Source organism: Balaenoptera acutorostrata, chromosome 21 (genome assembly GCF_949987535.1).
Source record: "Balaenoptera acutorostrata chromosome 21, mBalAcu1.1, whole genome shotgun sequence".
NCBI classification, from domain to species: Eukaryota; Metazoa; Chordata; class Mammalia; order Artiodactyla; family Balaenopteridae; genus Balaenoptera; species Balaenoptera acutorostrata.
In genome coordinates, this window is record NC_080084.1 from 30,062,517 (window position 1) to 30,081,887 (window position 19,371).

The 19,371-nt window shown below is 39.6% G+C and overlaps 1 protein-coding gene across 1 annotated transcript in view; it reads right to left on the bottom strand.

Annotated features, from left to right (window-relative positions):
- Positions 1-19,371, bottom strand: part of CSMD1 (CUB and Sushi multiple domains 1) — a 1,828,277-nt gene that overhangs the window by 133,473 nt on the left and 1,675,433 nt on the right. The window contains exons 42-46 of the mRNA XM_057537433.1: positions 15,464-15,652; positions 7,306-7,483; positions 5,195-5,340; positions 4,314-4,394; positions 2,957-3,070 (exon numbers count right to left, since the gene is read on the bottom strand). Of these exons, the coding sequence (XP_057393416.1) occupies positions 2,957-3,070; positions 4,314-4,394; positions 5,195-5,340; positions 7,306-7,483; positions 15,464-15,652 (708 nt within the window). The remainder of the gene's footprint in view (positions 1-2,956; positions 3,071-4,313; positions 4,395-5,194; positions 5,341-7,305; positions 7,484-15,463; positions 15,653-19,371) is intronic.

Sequence of the window (19,371 nt, forward strand, 5' to 3'; positions counted from 1 at the left end):
TTCATTGATAATGCATGTTTCCAATTTTTAAAAACAATAACCATTGATGGATTTCCATTGTTTATGGGATGAAGCCACCTGACACTGAAGCCCTTTTACAATCTGGCGTCCTTTAGTTTTCCAGCCCACTTAAAGCCATTTCCTCGAACACACCCTAACAACAAGCTGCTGGGGGTCACCCCCTCTTTCCTGGATGCCCTATGTCCTTTCACACTTCCAAACCTTTCTTACTGCTTCTCTTCACTTTTTGAAATGCTTCTCTCTTTTTTTAACTTGAGAAGAGTCACTTTCATGATAGCCTTCTGTGCTAAAATATACTTGGCCTCTGTCCCAGGTTCCTGGCACGGAGCTCCCCAAACCCTTGGAATTTCCTGAGGGTTGGGAGTGTCTTTGAATTGAGTTAAACTGTGGGACACTCAGCTGGTGTCTAAAGAAAATGCGAGAATTGCTTGGTGGTGTTGAAAAACATTCCAGACCCTCATTCATTTTTTTTTTTCCTAAATGAAGGTAAGTATCCAACAAGGTAATATTCATCTGTAAAAAGTATGAACTTTCAGAACAATTTATTCCCATTGTTCCCAAGGAACAATCAACCACCCTAAAGTGGTGATAATTTTCAAAGCAGAACTTCTAAAAGTGTGGTTATGACATTTGAAGAAGTAGGACTCATAACTAGTACAATTTTTCATCAAGAATTTATTGGGGAATTGGCCCCCACTTGAGCCCAATCAAATAATAGAAAAGTACTGGAAGAAAAATGATAATTAAGTGCTTAAGTGTTTAAGTATTTGATAGACGACATCCAGAGTCCCTATTTCCTTTCTTAAATAATGAGGCGTTTAGGGAATGACAGCTAAGATAACTCAGTTCATTCTAAACAAATTTACTCCTGAACTGAAACAGAAGAGAACTAGGTCATCCTACGTAGTAATTCCTATGAGTTCAGTAGGGCCTGGGGACCTCTGGGCTGAGTACAGGGCGCCTGTCTTGTTAGCTGGACACTGCCTGCAAACGTGTGAGAGCGGAAGTAATTTAGAGAATGATGCCCCTGTTGTGTTGATTTACTCTGTTCCTGGATTGTCATGAATCAATTTCATTTAAGTGAAAACGAGGTTAATCTTGGGGAGAGACAACAGAACGGAGGCATGTTCCCTATTTTTAAAGTAGCATGTTAAATAAACATTTATGCCTTTCTTCATTCATCAGCTAAGACCACCCTTGCTGAAAGTCACCTATTCTGAGAAATTTAAGGCTGTGTTTGGTGGGATTAAAATCTGCCTTCAACATGTGAAGATTTACCTCAGTTAATTTTTATATAAAATGGCAAAAGATGAAACTTTTATACCCACCCCCTCTACCACCTTGAGAAAAGTATCCTCTGGAGATCACTGTCGCTGAGGTAACGTGGTCGTGACACACTGGTTTTTCCAGGAAAAAAATGACATCAGTGTCCTGACTTAGCGCCCCATGCGACCCCCTGCTTCCAACAAAGGCAGCTAGAGGCAGGGTTTCAGCGGCACCGCAACCACGAGGGTCCCGCAAGTGTTTAAAGCAAGAGGCAAAGGGCAGGGGGCCCCCTCCTGCGGGCCCACTGGCTCGCACTGGCTCGCAAGTGGGTGCAATTCCAAAGTACTTTTTTCTCAGAAACAACCTAAGCTACTTTGGTTATTTAATAATAATTCATTCCAGATTTTCTTCAGGTGTTGAAAATCGTTTCCCTCTGTAAGAGTGACTGAAATTCTGCCTCATTAGTAATGAAAATGCACAAAGTTACCAGATATTCTGGAAGAATCAATTCATGGGCCTGAGCACTTGCAAAATCAATACTATTGCAATGCAAAGAAAATTGCCTTTTATAGGGTAGATAATTAACATTATAAATCGCTTAGAATTAATTTAATATTCACTTCATCTTTACACCAATCCCATAAATGATGCAGATAAATGATCCTCATTACACATGATGCTCAGAAGATTAGTAACCAAGGTCACTTGATAATCAAATCTAGACTCTGGGTCTTCTCTTCCTAAATGTTGGCCCTTTTAAATGTTTCACTATCCCTAATGAATGATAATATTCAAATTCCCTGAAAGGGGAGAGTTCCATTCTTTAAAGGAAATAAACGTGACTGTGATTTTGAAGTTACAAAATAAAATCTATCTTGGAAAGCTCTTTGACATGCAACCAGTCATTCTTCTGACTTATACTGAGACATTTTAGCTTATTTACGCCTCTTCCAAATCTTTTTTTTTTCCAATAGTGCTTAAAAGTGGTGCCTTTAAATAATGTATTTTAAATGATCTAATGATATTCAAATCAATTGAATCAATAGATTCAACCTCATATTTTGTTCTGCTATTATATATTATCTGTTATTGCATATGGTCTATGCAATTTAAAGCCGTAAAAATATGAAATGTGTGCATTTATTGTATGCAACATATGTGCATTTCAATATCTATACATTTTACAGAAAAAAAATAGTAAACACTAGATAATTTTCTGCATGCTAAAGAATTCAGAGGGAAATGTAGTGATGCTTGCAATTTGCCTTGAATGTATCAAAAATATAGATAGATTAATGGATGGATAAACAGATAAGAGAAACGTGACAAAGGATATGTAGTAAACATTAATGGTGGAACTTAGGTAATGGGTATTATTTTTAAATTATTTCAACTTTGCCATATGTATGAAAATTTTCCTGACAAACTGTTGGGAAACAGCAAGACTTCTTATTTGATGTAGGTTTGATTTATTTTGTGGAGCTAGCTAAAAGCAAGGGTAAGATATTTCTGTTAGCGGGTGATTTTAATTGCAATGGAATCATAACACAGATAGAGACAAATCCAGATGCATACAAAGAAATTCAGACACATACAAGGAAGTTCAGACCAATACAAGTCACACCGTGTTCCGTGTTGAACAAGCATATTTGTAGTATAAACTTCATACCTTCACACGTCGGGAGAGAGCCTTCAAACTGCAGTTGGGCGCCGAGCACACAGGTCAGTGTGTCCGTCCCAGACAGCGTGTACCCAGGGTGGCACTGGTACTTCACGGAGTCTCCTGAAGGAGCCAGCACAGCATATACTTGAAGATTCTGTCTCCAGGACACGCAGCGTGGGAATGTATTAAACACGCATGCGGCTTAAGTGAGTGCGCAAACTGTTTCTGAATCAAGATTGGTATTCATGTGTGGTCTGTTTAATGAAATGGTGTCATTTTCAGTTCTTAATTTATAAAAATGCTATCTTAAATGTAACCAATATTTCTACAGAAATTATGTAGCAGATTTTTCTTCTTTGACTGATGTGTCTATGTTCATTCCCCTTTGCCCATGGTTACTAAAAAAAAAGAAAAGGAAGGAAGGAAGGAAGGAAAGGAAGAAAGAAAGAAAGAGAGAGAGGGAGGGAGGGAGAGAGGGAGGGAGGAAGGAAGGAAGGAAGGAAGGAAGAAAGAAAAAGAAAAAGAAAGAAAGAGAGAGAGAGAGAGAGAGGGAGGGAGGGAGGGAGGGAAGAAGGAAGGAAGGAAGAAAGAGAGAAAGAAAAGAGAAATAGATGCTTGGGATTTAAGGTTGTACAACAGAATGGCTTTAATGCATCCAGAGAGGGCTATACAATGAACTTGGCCTAATTAGCACAATGCTCTCATTAACTAAGCCCTTAGGAGTAGAGCATAAATTAGGTCACATGGTTTGACCACTGGTCTGAAACAGGGTGTGACAACAGGACAGAGTATTTGTAATTGAGACAGAAATCCTGCATCGCAACAACTATACGGCAAACATACGCCACGGTTGGTTTCCTACTGTGAACTGATGATTGTTTAATGAAACAGATCATTAATATAAAATGAAAAAACAGAATCTCTAAATATTATCATTAAATGTATTCACCAATTGTATTCCAGTTTCAATGAAAGGTCAATGTTAGACTAATCATTATTTTAGCCACAAATGATTTTCTTCTTCTAGTTCATGAACATGGTTCCCTAACTAAACACCAACATCTGTTTAAGTCTGTCTCTGAAAACTGCTTTTCAGGAGAAAAATACAAACTACTGAGTGATGTAGGGGGAAAATGTGCTCAAAATGACAAAAGCAAAATTCAAACGGAAAAAAAACACTGAAAATCGTGGAGATGAAGAAAGAAAAAGATACTTACTCAATGCATGACCTCTGTGTATATCTCTCTAGCAAAGCTTTAGGAATATTTCTGACAAATACTCATTTACTTGACTGACTACTGCAGTCGGGTGGGTGTAAAAAAGGTGGGTTGAGCTAACGACGTTGTAATGAAGAAAACATTACCTATTTCAAAATCCTCATCCTCAGTAAGCATTTCTGCCTGCGGAACTGCTGGGGGAGGCTGACATTTCTTGAGCTGGAATGCTACATGGTTCATAAAAAACAATAAGAGCAATTACATTTGCTGAATAAACAGAAATCTTACAACAAGCATTCCTCTTATGTTGTGTTGTTATAATGCTTAGGTACAGGAAAATGTCTGTATTTGTAAATCATAGTTTTACGAAAGTCTTGACTTCAAATGCTTACAGAATTACTTAATATCAAGGAATATCTAAAATTGAAAGGAAAAAGTATAAAATTTTAAAAATTATAATGTTCAAATAAAAACACTTGACATATATTTGGAATTCTGCAAGAGAAACGGTTCACCCATGGCCTGGTTCCACATCCATGTCTGGTTCTGACATGATCTTCCTCGGTCTCTTGTCCTGAGGACGTCCATGTGGCAGTCCTCATGAGAGATAAGGGACTGGTATCTTTTTCCCTAAATTATTTAGCATTCATTCTCAAAATCAGTAAAGATTGGCTTGGTTCCCTCTGTAATCACATGACATTTGCTAGCGAGGTTCATCTGGAGACGGAGATGAGGAAATCTATGAAAGGTACTAAATGTATTTCAGTGGTCTCCATATCAGAGTTTCACATACAATACACTTAACTTGGAGTAAATCCAAGCTTACTACAAAAGAGATGTGAAATAATAAATACATCAGGAAGAAAAAAGGGTCATGGGAACCTCTGGCATGAAATGAGAGAAAATCCTATTGGTTCTCGGTTGGCAGAATCAAGGAACTTTAGATGGAAACAAGGTTTATGTCAACGCTATGAGAAAAATCAACTGGAATTCTTCGCCTTCATCAACAGAGTGAAAGTACACTGACCATGAAAATTGAGGACAAAGAAACCTCCATTTGAAAAGTCGCTGTGAAACTTCAGCAGGACTTGATTGGTGGAACTGTACGCTGTTTCCAGGGCTGTGTTTCCACTGAAAACTCCCAGCTGAGGTGAATTCTGATCGGGACCGTCCCTAGGAAAGAGAAGGGGAGTCATCTGAAGAGAAAGCTCCTAGTTACAGCTTCAATTAACAACCATTTTCTTCTGACAGTCGGGCTCCATCTCGGTGAAAGACGATGGTCTGACCCCAGGATCCATCTGAGAAGTCTGGTCTTCAAACCAGAAGCTCGGGCTCACTTGTTCCTCTCACAGCTGACCTTTTCTGAGGCATTTCTGAGACCAGGTCACATTTATTCTAGTGAGGGCAATACCATTTATCAGCTTCTTCCCAAATGTCCACATTTTAAAGTCTAAATTCAGAGTGTCTCTTTAATCACGGGTGAGATTTATGGAGCTCTTGCTACTGAATTGAAATATTTTAAAAACCTGAATAAAATATTACCATCTTCTAGATACCGTGTTTAGAAATATCAAGATGTTTAATATTCACAGTTGATGGGACTCCAGTCTCTCTGTCTCACGTGCACTTAGACAACAAGGGCTCACTCCGCTGTTGTTACCTGACGAAGATTTTCCTCCTACCTCCTAAATCTATCAGTTAATCCGAGTAAACCTGCTGATATTATTGTGTGGATCTTCCTTTTGGTGTTGTCTGTTTTGCTTTGCTTCTGAAATGGCAGCTTCATGTGGTCAACTTAACCTTTCAAGTTGCCCGTTCCCGCTCATTCCCATGACCGGGACGCCCCTGCCTGTCAGAGTTATTTCTACAGCCTCAAGGGCTTCTTGGACTCTTCTCCCTTCTCGGCCAGCTGACGTGCTTCCCACACAACGAGACTGCGTATTCTGAAACCAGGATCTGGTCTTGTAATTCTCCTTCTTATAACCCTAAGGTGAATCCTTGTTGCTCTAGGATGAAGCCTGAAATCCTTAACATGATTTATGAGGTTCTGTATGGTCTGCCCTGCTTACCTGGCCAGGTCACCTCTTCCCTCTGGGCTCTCACGAGACTTCAGCCACACCACACCGGGTGTCTCCCAACGCCTGCAACTCTCCCTGTTCTCTTACCTTACAGATTTTCCAATAACTTGAACAACCACTACCTTTACGACAACTTTGCCAACATACACACACACGTACACACCACCACACACACACACACACACACACACACAACCTTGTTAAGTGTGATTACTCCTTGAGTTTTCAGGGCAGTTTCTTCCAAAAGCACATCCTGGCTCTTCAACTCTGGGTCATGCCCCGACGGTACGCTCTACTTTTTCTACCATAGTTTGACAGAGGAATTGTCATTCCCACTTCCCCCATAAACTCTAACCTCCAAATGCAAAGGTAGGAATAGTCATTCCCATAGATAGGAACATTTAGTCAAGGAGAGTTTAAGTCACTTATCCAGACCACGTGGCTCATTCGATAGAGAGCCAGGGCTACATCCCCACTTAGTATCCCCTACACAGCACACGGGAGGGCAGTTTTGCAAGGTTTATAAAGCACGGAGAGAAAGCTGTGTGTAATCATTTCTGCAATCATTTCTAGAAGCATCAAATTCTTATAATGGCAAAGGATCCTATCAGCTTTTCTTTCAGGAAAAAAAGCCATCACACTTAAAAATGAAAAATAAAACAGGGAATTCCCTGGTGGTCCAGTGGTTAGGACTCCATGCTTTCACTGCTGAGGGTCCCAGGCTCAATCCCTGGTTGGGGAACTCAGATCCCACAAGCTGCGTGGTGCGGTCAAAAAAATAAATAAATAAAAATTGAAACAGAAGACAAAAATGAAAAATAAAATGATCATGGGATAGTCTCCTATATCTAGAGTAATCCTGAATATATCTACCATGTAATAAAACTCAAACACAGTACATAAGGTTTATTCTCTGTATCTCTAGATTTACTTGGCAACTTTCCTTTCTGATATCTACCTAACTACTCCATTTCTAAATAGATGTAAGTGACACGTCAGTGGTTACAAGAATGGTTTATCACAACGACAGATGGGTGTTTCTCAGGGAAGGTTCTCATACCAAACAGCGATGTAGTCATTGACAGCTTCAGTCTGCAGCAAGGTGAAGTTGATGTAGACGCCGTGACCGGGCGGCACCACGATGAGCCAGACACAGTCCTTCAGAATGGGGTACTCATCTGGAAACCCAGGGGAGTAGATGGTCCCGTTCTGAGATGTCACGTTGTACCCGCAAGGAGCTGAGAAGGAAGTAAGAGAAATCAAGCCCACACGGTCCACTTACAAAGGATACAGTGAAATGTTTCTCAGTCTCTAAGGTCCCGCAGCCAAAATTTTCCTTCTAAGAAATAATTGTGAAATATCTCTCAGTAACTGCTTTGTCAAAATAATCCCCCTAAAGTCTTAAAACCTTGGAAGAATTATACTTCTTAGCTACGTTATCTAGGTTTCATTTAATATATTCTCCAAACATTCAAAATACCCTTAGGATAAAATCATTTCCACATAATTAAAAAGAAAAAAAAAAACCCTTAGTCAGTTGTCTCCTGTGACTGAGATGATAATCCATTGGACCATCCGATGCAAGGGATGTTGAAATTATGCATAAATATTTAACTGAAAGACAATTTTTTTTTGTTTTAAGTGAGATTTCTAAAGTCTATTTAAACTGTCTAAAAGAGAAGCATCTAAGTCTATTTGCCTTGAAACAAAGACATAATCAATTCTCCCCAGATCTACACCTGGAGAAACGAGATAAAATTACGTCAGTGGTATTTTACAGAAGTGCTCCCATATCTCACCAGCTATCAATGATGTGAAGAATCCCAATACTCAGAGTCCATTTTTATTTTACTTAATAAAGGGATCATCACTGTTGCCATGGAAATTATTTTATTTTATGGAAAAATGAAATGACCATAATGAGCAGAAAATCTGAGACGTATTCTTTAATTTAGATTGTAGAATAATATATCAAAGTCATAGACAAGTAGACTTTTTAATCAAACTAAAAGCCAATAGATGCTATAAGAGTGTCTGTTACTAACATGAATCTTGTGAGGCTTTCAAATATTTGCCACAAAAGTCATAAAATTTAGGTGGAGTGAATAAGCTGAAATACATTTTTATTAGAAGTTCAAAAACAATTCAGAATGATGACTGATGAAATACCATGAAACACTATATGACACATTAACTATACAGATGCACACTGATCTCAAAGGGGTTAGAAAATACACCAGTGTCAAGTAGACTGAATCAGCCCGAGTTTTGGGTAAATTCATTAGAAGGGGCTGTGGAGAACATTTTACAAGTTTTATAGCATAATTGTAAGTGGGGTTTGGAGTCAGACAGACCTTGACGTGTAACCTAGCAAAACAAAGTATACAGATACTTATAATCTTTAAAATAGGGCCAGAAACCACGTTGCAGTCACAACAAGCTACGGTGTACCCTGAAGATGCCATACTTTTTCTCAGCTGCAAGTGTCATGCCCTTGTCCACCTGCACGAAAAGCCCACGTGCTTTTCTCCTACCTTGCTGCCTGGTGAACTGGTCTCTTCCTTCAAAACGCAAATGTCACCACCCCCTGAAAGTCTCTCCTGGTGGCTTGGGCTCCAGGTGGCCGTGGTCTGGTCACTTGTCCCTGGGCTACAGTTCACGGCCAGCTGTTCTTCACCATTAGACTAATGTCAGCAGGCGGAAGTCAGGGACTGTGTCCCCACCCCCACCCAACCTCCTTGCATTAATCCCATTGCTGGGCTCAGATCTCAACAAACATGGACAACAAATAACTGAGAGATTGAAAATGAGTGAGACAATGAATAGAAAACACTTTAAAAATAAGTGTTGACAGCAACATCCTTTTTGACCCACCTCCTAGAGAAATGGAAATAAAAGCAAAAATAAACAAATGGGATCTAATGAAACTTAAAAGCTTTTGCACAGCAAAGGAAACCATAAAGAAGACGAAAAGACAACCCTCAGAATGGGAGAAAATATTTGCAAACGAAGCAACTGATAAAGGATTAATCTCCAAAATATAAAAGCAGCTCAAGCAGCTCAATATCAAAAAAACAAACAACCCAATCCAAAAATAGGCAGAAGACCTAAATAGACATTTCTCCAAAGAAGATATACAGATGGCCAACAAACACATGAAAGGATGCTCAATATCACTAATCATTAGAGAAATGCAAATCAAAACTACAATGAGGTATCACCTCACACCAGTCAGAATGGCCATCATTTAAAAATCTACAAACAACAAATGCCGGAGAGGGTGTGGAGAAAAGGGAACCCTCTTGCACTGTTGGTGGGAATGTAAACTGATACAGCCACTATGGAGAACAGTATGGAGGTTCCTTAAAAAACTAAAAATAGAACTACCATACAACCCAGCAATCCCACTACTGGGCATATACCCTGAGAAAACCATAATTCAGAAAGAGTCATCTACCACAATGTTCACTGCAGCTCTATTTACAATAGCCAGACATGGAAGCAACCTAAGTGTCCATTGACAGATGAATGGATAAAGAAGATGTGGAACATATATACAATGGAATATTACTCAGCCATAAAAAGAAACGAAATTTGAGTTATTTGTAGTGAGGTGGATGGACCTAGAGTCTGTCATACAGAGTGAAGTAAGTCAGAAAGAAAAAAACAAATACCATATGCTAACATGTATATACGGAATCTAAAAAAAAAGTGGTTCTGAAGAACCTAGGGGCAGGACAGGAATAAAGACGCAGACGTAGAGAATGGACTTGAGGACACGGGGAGGGGGAAGGGTAAGCTGGGACAAGTGAGAGAGTGGCATGGACATATATACACTACCAAATGTAAAATAGATAGCTAGTGGGAAGCAGCCGCATAGCACAGGGAGATCAGCTCGGTGCTTTGTGTCCACCTAGAGGGGTGGGGTAGGGAGGGTGGGAGGGAGATGCATGAGGGCGGAGATATGGGGATATATGCATACGTATAGCTGATTCACTTTGTTATACAGCAGAAACTAACACACCATTGTAAAGCAATTATACTCCAATAAAGATGTTAAAAAAAAAAATGTGTGTCGAAGCCACTGGGCTGACACACCTGATGTGTGACTTTAGGTTATTCATTTGGTATTGATTTATACCTCTAAGATTTCCCTTTAGCATTCTGACTCTTTAATTTGCATCTAAAACCACATTATATGGAGTAGTACCCTTCCCATTGGGGGGAAGAAAACAAAACAGAACAAATAAACAAAAAGCATGGTGCCCACCTCTTAAAGGTCAAAATAAATGATATGGTTATTTTCTTGGTAAAACACATTCTGACATTATGTCACTTAATATATTTGCCATGATTTACCTATGATATTCAAATAACAAATCCTTTCACTCATGTATTCAATGAGTGTTTATTGAGAGTCTATTATGTACCAGGCAGCGGGGCTGGAGCAAAGACCCACAGACACCCCATCCCTGCCCTTGCAGACCTCACTGCGCACCGTGTAGTGATGAGGAAAGATGCTAAAAGCTAAATAAGTATAAAATTCCACTTGGGTAATAATACTGTCAATGCACGTGCAACGTTTTCTCAAGGCAAGATCCTGCTGTGTGGCCTATAGGGAGAAAACGTACGGCCCTACAACAGTGAGTCAAAGCTGCATGTCCATGTTCTCTGGCCTGTCCAGGATCTCTTCCCAGAGGCCTTCCCCTCACCTTAGTGGCACCAAAGGTGTATTCTGAGTTCCACGTCTGAGCAGCATCTCAGGTGAACTCTGAAGCAACAGTGAACCTGTGATCTAGCTCACATGAAATGCATCCACCCCCATGCTCTCGCTGAGGGTGAGATTCTAAGAAGACCCTCCAGCGGAGATCAGTCACGAGCCCAGGGGGGAGCATCCAGTCACAGGAGGGGCCCCTGTACCACAGCCAACCACCTGTCTGCCAAGGAGCCTGGTCCCAGCAGGAGGGGCAGGCAACCCACCAGCCAGGAGAGAGACCATCAGGGTGTTGTGCACTGCACTTCGCAACCGGGAGTGATACAGATGCCACACTCCCCTCCACCCCAGGGGCCAGAGTCAACACACGCGTATCCGTCTATGTATCCACGAGCATACACTGAGGCAGCACGACTTACAAGAAGAAATACACGCAGTTCTGGCCTTCTTCCCTGTTCTTGGCACAGAACTCCTAAAACCCTCAGAATTTCCAAAGTGAAGATCAAACTGTCTTTTATTATTCATAACAGGCCCCTTCCAGCCACACCTGAGTTTATGTTAATGCAGTGATTTGGAAAGCCCTGAAGCCTGGGGGCTGGTTGCCAGGGGAACCAACCTGTGATTGGAGGTTCAGCCCCACCTCCACCTCTGGGAAGGGAAGAGGAAGGGGGGTCGACCTAATCTCCAACCTAAGGGCCCAGGATTTAATCAATCGTGCCTATGTGATGAATCCTCCTTTAGAAAAAAGAAAGGGGGGGGGTGTGGTCCAGAGAGGTTCAGGTGGGTGGAAGGGCGGAGCTGTGTGTAGGGTGGGATGGAGCACCTGGAGAGGACTGCTGGCCCCCTCATCTCTTCCATCTGTCTGTTCCTGGGCTATATCCTTTGTATTGATAATTAGTTACCTAGTAAGTAAAATGTTCAGTGGCTCCAGCCAATTAATCCAACAGGAGGAGGGAACTATGGGAATCTCCAGTCTATCAGAAGTACAGGTGACAACCTGGATTTGCATCTGAAGTTGGGGCAGGGAGGGGGGGCAGTCTTGTGGGACTGAGTCTGTAACCTGGGGACCTGAAGCCATCACCAGGGAGACAGCATCAGAACTGAGTTCCCGTGTAGGACATCCATCTGGTGTCACAGATATTGCTTGCTTAGGAAGAGCTCACACACTGGTGGCCAGAAGTGTCAGAAGTGGGAGTACTGCATGTAACTCTTTACACATACATCTATGTTAAGAATAAAGAGCTTAGTTTGGGAGGAAGGATTGCTGTGAGAAGCACAGCCAATCAAAGTCCTCAAGTTATTTCTATATGTATTTCTCCAGAGGAAAATAAGTACATACAAATGATTAAGCTGTCTATTTCCATCAAGTTCTAGAGACAGCTTAGATATACTGACTATGATGGAGGTGAGGCATCACCTGAATGTCTCACCGGATGTGGATTATTACCACAATGTTAAAACTTTTTAAAAAGACCTTAGAAGTATATCTACATAAATATTTCAGTGTTAAAGAATTAATTAGGTCAACAAAATACTTTAAATTTTGAACTATATATCTAAGTGTAGATGCATATTTAATTATGAAATTACATTTAGTAAATAAATAAGCCACAGCCTTCTTAACCATATTTTAACAAGTATAACCCATTTTTAAAAATTGAGACTTCTTAAGTTACAGTAAAAATAATGTCTTAAATTTCTCAAGTCACTTTCAGAGATATACTTTCATTTATTTATTTTAATAGAGAGCACACTTGTAGTCCAGATTTTTTCAGATAAATTCAGAATATGCTAATTTTAAATAACAGATTCTTATGCAAATTAACAGCATATTCATACAAACCAATTTAATATACACTTGTGAAGCTTGATGGCTTAAGATTTAAAATTCTTGGACCTTAATTGTCTGAATTGCTCAGTTTTTAATAAAGACGCCCAGAACTTGTTCAAAGTATCTATTTTTTTTCCTAAGATTCTTCTGAAGTCTACAGGGCTGGACCTTTGAAGAGTGTTTTTCAGTACACTTGCCCTGTATACCAAGCATAAATCTGAAATGACAAACCACTCTGTGTCAATAGGATACATTTTAGGTGAGGATACTGGATAATCAGAGCGTCTGCTGGTGTCCCGTGAGGGCCTAACTGTAGTTTACTTGAACGCTGATAGGCATCTGAACAGCCCACCATTCTCAGGAAATAGGACACTTTTTTATTTAACTTTTTGGAAATACAACCTTTTCTAGATAAAATAACTTTTGTTTTAAAATAAACCCCCCCAGTTATCTTTTTAGAATTTAATCTAATATGGAAGACATTAAAAACATCTTGGAACACTTGCTTTACGATATAAGAATTCTACATGGATCTTATGTTTTGATTTTTTATTCTGTCTATGACATTATAAGTATGAAGAGAGACATAATGGTAAAAGTATCTACATAGTAAAGAATTTGACCTTGCCTAAAGAAAGGTCTGGCATTTGCCCTGGATTCTGGGAGGTAATTTTTTGCCATACCTGAGAGGAGTGTCTTTGTTTCTCCTGGGGGCCTGGCAACACCCCTTCATCTTAGGATGGGGCTGGCCTGCCAGAAAGTCCAGCCCTGCGATTTAGGGCGGGGCCTTTGGGTCACAGGATATCAGCTGGTCTGGAAACTGACTATCAACCACTAGATAAGCAATCATCCGTGATGCCTACATGAAGGAGACCCAATAAACACTCTGGGCACTAAGGCTCAGCTGAGCTGCCCACGGCGGGCGTTCTCCATGCACGTTGTCACAGGTCATTTCTCAGAGGGAGGACCCCCTACGTTCCACCCTGGGCATCACTCTCTTGGATGATTTTAATGTCTTTTTCCTGTTATAAACGACAGTCTGGAGTATAATAGCTTACTGAGTTCTGTGAGTCCTACTAGTAAATTATCCAACCTCAGGGTGGCTTGGGGGCAGTCCTGGAACTTGCACAAGGTACCAGGAGTCTTGGGCTGTCTTGAATGTCTGGAGGATTTTAGCTTCACGGTTTGGCCAACTCTGGGTAGTATTACACATCATGTATCATCCAAAAAGATATATCTTGTTATCTTCACACTGACAAAATAATTCTAAGCCAGCAGTTATTTCCATGTTGGAAGGTTGGATTTGAAAAAGCAATGAAATCTAATTAAATACATAATTCTATTTTTTTATATCAAGCCAAGGAGTCTCCTGTTTACATATGAATTCAAAGGATTCTGGCAAAAATTGCAAGTAAAAAGAGCTTTCAATTCTGACAATTCAAAGTAATTTATATATATAAATATATGAATTTTTAAATGGTGAGTAGTACAAAAGGTTTCTAAAGTGTGTTAATAAAAAATACCAGATATGCTACTGCTATTCTTAGTTTTAGAAAATAATTTTAAATGCTATTTTATGTTATTAAATTTACAGTCAACTAAAATAACTATTTTTAAAAAAAATACAGTGAATGTTTTTCTTTTATAGCTGTTTATATAATGATAAAGAATGGAAAAGTACAGGTAAAAAATATGATTTAAAAAGTCTACCAATTTGCTTTTATTTTTTTTACTTCTTCAGTAGAAATTCAAACACAGCCAGATGCCTTTCCCTTTTTGCCCCTGGGATATAAGTATTTAGCATTTCAAAAGTCCACAGAGTTGGTAATTTCATTATTTTTTCATTCAGAGGTACTGTATTTATAATGTTAGAACATTAGGTTTATGGTAACTTTTCTATTTCATATGCTTTCTTCATAAACAAAGTACTTGATCTATTTAACTTAATATTGTAAAAATTTCAGAGTCATCATAAAAATTAGACAGCCAAACAGAAGTTTTAAAGAAGTGATTTCTGCTCAGACTAGGGATATTCACTGAAACCAGATCTGGTCTTCATGCACCAGTAAAGGACCCTACTTAATTTTTTCCTAAGACTGCTCCTGCACTATGTCTTTGCTTACACTACTGCTTCTATCTGGGATGGTCTCTATCTCTGAGTAGCAAAATAGTACGTGTCCTTCAAGGCCAACTACAAAAATAAAGTCAGTTTTCTGAAATACAAAATCAATATATGATTATTATAAAAGTTAAACAATAGAAAATATCTAGGGTGAAATCAAGTACTCTTTTCCCCTCTAATCCAGCAATTTGATGGAACCACTGTAAAACTAAGCACTACTCTAGCCATAAAGATTTCCCAAGCAAACACCATCTTCTGTATTTGTAATTCATCAAAATGCTCTTTGTGCCTGATTTTGCATAATAAATATTCATGTTTATTATTCTGTTACCCTTGTAGTTTCCTTGAGGGCAAGACCTATTCATTTTTTTTTACCTTACTGGCATATGATATATTCCTGAAATACTAAGTAGAATGAGTTTAACATAATAGATTCCCAATAAAAATTTGTTGAACAAATTAATGAATTCTCAAATACATTCATTTAATATTTCATGCACCATTATACACATGAAAAATTAGATCGCTTCCAAGAAAAGTGATTAACCTACCATCACACCTTGGAAAAGGGTAGTTCCAGTTTCTGTTGATCCCATGCTGACAGGTGAGGACTGGGTGGCCGATTAAAATGTACCCAGGGTAACACTCAAAAGATACCGACTGCCCCACACTGTAGTCCGAGTTGATCATATACCCATTCTGAAAAGGCGGCGGGTCTGGGCAGTTCTGTAATCCATAGGCTGGAACAGACAGACAGAGCCCAGCTCAGGAATAGCAAGTGCAATTAGTCTGGAATTAGAGGAGGGATATGATGGCATGCAGCTTCTTAGTGTGAACTTTTTAGATATGAGTTTTAAACAAGGTCTTGACTAAGTTGCCCATTACCATCCTAAGTTAAAACAGTAATTATTATTAGTAGTAGAATTATAACAATTTGCATTTAATGAACACTTACTGTATGCTTTAGAAGTTACATAGCACATACCAAAAATAAATTTGACAATGCTTACCTTGGAAAAAAAATGTATGTGGGGAATTTAATAAAAACAAGAAATACAGATGATAATAAAAAATGCCTATAGAGAACGTCAGGTGAACACGGACCTAAACGGTTTTCTTCTAATTTAAAAGAAAATTATCCTAGCACTCCTTTCTAAGTGTTTCTAATTAGGAAACAGGTTGTTGTTTTGTTGAGTTCAGTTAATGTTCAGTGCAAATAAAATAAAGAAATCCATTTCGTTTTCTTAATTTTCTCCTTAAAAAGAAGTGTAGAATCATTACGCTAGCCATTACTATCTATCAGTACAATCTCTTTATAATACATTGTTTATTGTGGTTTATCACTAAGTCTTTTGTGTTCCCTAAAATAAACTGTAGGTAGGTTGATGGATAATAAATGTTTGCAGACTGTGTAATTCAAAAATGTACACATAAATCAGTGAGAGTTAACAAATCCATAATTAGGTGTAATCTCCTGATACTGAAAGCAGCTCTTCTGCCCCTTTCCTGTTTGCTCATTTCTGTTCCCCTCTAACCTGATTATAGGAATGAGATCACTAGGCAACTGAACATAACTCCTGACTTATGCTCTCATGAACGCACACCATGCCTTGCCTAATCTGTTGATTCTTCTCCTAGATTAAAACAGGTAAGAATGAGGAATTAAGCAGTTAAAGAATGACTAGCTCTCCACCCGCCAAGAGTCCCCTTAGCAATCCTGCAGGCAGGTCATGCAGACGAGATAACATCTGAAGAGAGTCAGCCGGTCTGCACGTAATGGACAGCGATGCAGAACCCAACCTCCTGCCCGATGACTCACTGAGATTCTCCCCTCACCCCCGCCGCCCCCCCCCGCCCTTTTCCCTTTAAAAACTGTTATGACTGAGCAGAATCTTGGGAGTTGGTCTTGGGACACGAGGCCACCTTCTCCCCAGATTGCCGGCTTTTCTGATTAAAGCACCCTTCCTTTCTACTGACACTTGCCTCTCGATTATTGGCCTTTGAGTGACGAGCAGCCAAACCTGAGTTTGGTAATAATATTGAATCTTAAAGCTAAATCAGCCGCCTTCTCAACATCTTCTTACCTGCTCTGGTGGGAGAGTCATGCATACTCCAGAGCAGTGGAATCTCACCAGGTCATCATCTAGTGTTTATTTATTTTTTTATTTTATTTTTGTTTTGAATTTTATTTATTTTTTTATACAGCAGGTTCTCATTAGTCATCAATCCCATACACATCAGTGTATACATGTCAATCCCAATCGCCCAATTCACCACACCACCCCCCCCCCCCGCCCCCGCTTTCCCTCCTTGGTGTCCACACGTCTGCCCTCCACATCTATGTCTCAATCTCTGCCCTGCAAACCGGTTCATCTGTACCATTTTTCTAGGTTCCACATATATGCATTAATATACGGTATTTGTTTTTCTCTTTCTGACTTACTTCACTCTGTATGACAGTCTCTAGATCCATCCACGTCTCAACAAATGACCCAATTTCGTTCCTTTTTATGGCTGAGTAATATTCCATTGTATATACGTACCACATCTTCTTTATCCATTCGTCTGTCGATGGGCATTTAGGTTGCTCCCATGACCTGGCTATTGTAAATAGTGCTGCAATGAACATTGGGGTGCATGTGTCTTTTTGAATTATGGTTTTCTCTGGGTATATGCCCAATAGTGGAATTGCTGGATCATATGGTAATTCTATTTTTAGTTTTTTAAGGATCATCTAGTGTTTAGACAATGCTCTTATACATAAAGGGGCTGGCAGCTCACTACTGACACAGTAACAAAGCCACTCTATGAAGAACCAACACAGGAGGAACTGCAGTTCAGCTTCTCCCTGTGATGCATTCCTGCTGCAAACAGACCCGTGCACGATCCCGGCACCATTGTTCTCACAGTCAACTGAAAATGGAATAATAATGTAAAGGATGCAAGTGACTGCCATGGAGGTCCTTCACGTGGGGAATAAAGTAAAATAAACATTTTCATTGTATATATAATTAGTTTAACCAGGTGATCACCATTGGTGATTTTAAATAAATCCTGAAAAATTATATGGTCCGTGATTTGTGCCAGGCATTTCCCAGAGTTTTAGACTTACTGTTTCTGTACTTAGAACCTGGAATAAAGAGGGGGTGAAAGAGGATGCTGGTAATAAGATGAAAGGGACAACATCGTAGCCGGTGCGATAGCTGATGGACATGTGAACATGTGTGAAATGGAGCAATATTTAAGCAGATTGTTAAGACCAGAATACACGGAGTACACGGCTTGGAAACTCTCAGGTTAGACTTCACGGGCAGGTAAGGGTTAGACTATGAACTGGCCTCTTTTCATGGTACAAGGATTGGAGAGTTCCATCAAGATACTCCGGGGGCCACATGGAAAGATACCAATCAGGTCGTATTACAAGTGCACTTGCAATGTGAGAGATCAGCGTAGTTGCTGTCTGGCGTTTGGGGTTTGTCTTAATTAACATTTGCCAAATGTTAAACATTTGCTATAGAGTATTACTATTAATAGCTTTTTCTTAATGAATAAACTACTGAAATGGCATTTTTCTCTTTAAAATAACAATATGCAATGCCAATGAGTTAACTGGGTAAATCATTTATGGCAATGTGATTTGCCATAACACTTTGGGAAAGCAATTTGAACAGAACCATAGAGAATCAGTTTTTTAAACATTTAACCTAGTAATACCATTTACAGAAATCTCTATGAAAATAATTTCAAAGAAAAAGTCAAATCTTTAAATATGTTCATTGCATCATTACTTACACTATAGTAATCTAAATGTCTAAACAAATAAATTATGATCTTTTGACTCATAAATACTGAAGAGGTAAGATGTTGTAATGTCATATCTTCCAATAGCCACAGAAATACACATACATACATATAGATATATGCAGTCGTATATGTATATATATATTTATTCATTTATATTTTCAATAAAGATACTGCACAGCTCACAACAAGATACTACGGTTAAACCCTGACTATAGTTAGCAGGTTAAAAAATCCTTAATTTCAGTATCTTATATTTGCAATTGTCTACGTCTCTGGGCAAGAGTCAGATTAGTAGTTGAAGAGTGGGAGCAAGAAAGCAGAAAGCAGAAGATGCAGCGGTGGCCAAGGTCTGGGAGCATCTTGACATAGTTCCTTGCATCGGCTCCTCCAGGGTCCAGAACCAAGTAGAACCTGGAGGTAGAAGAGCCCTCTGGGTGGGAGTGGGGAGCCTCTCTCTAAGGGAGGCCCTGGACTCTCCATGCTGACTCATACCCACACACACACCCATGCACACACACGCGCACACACACCCACACCCCACACACACCCACACCTCTCTCCTCCTTCCCCATAATGTGCCTCTCTCCCTGGCCCACTTGTCAATCACACAGCAAGGTTGCCTGCCTCTCCCAAGGACCACCCCACTCAGAAGGCC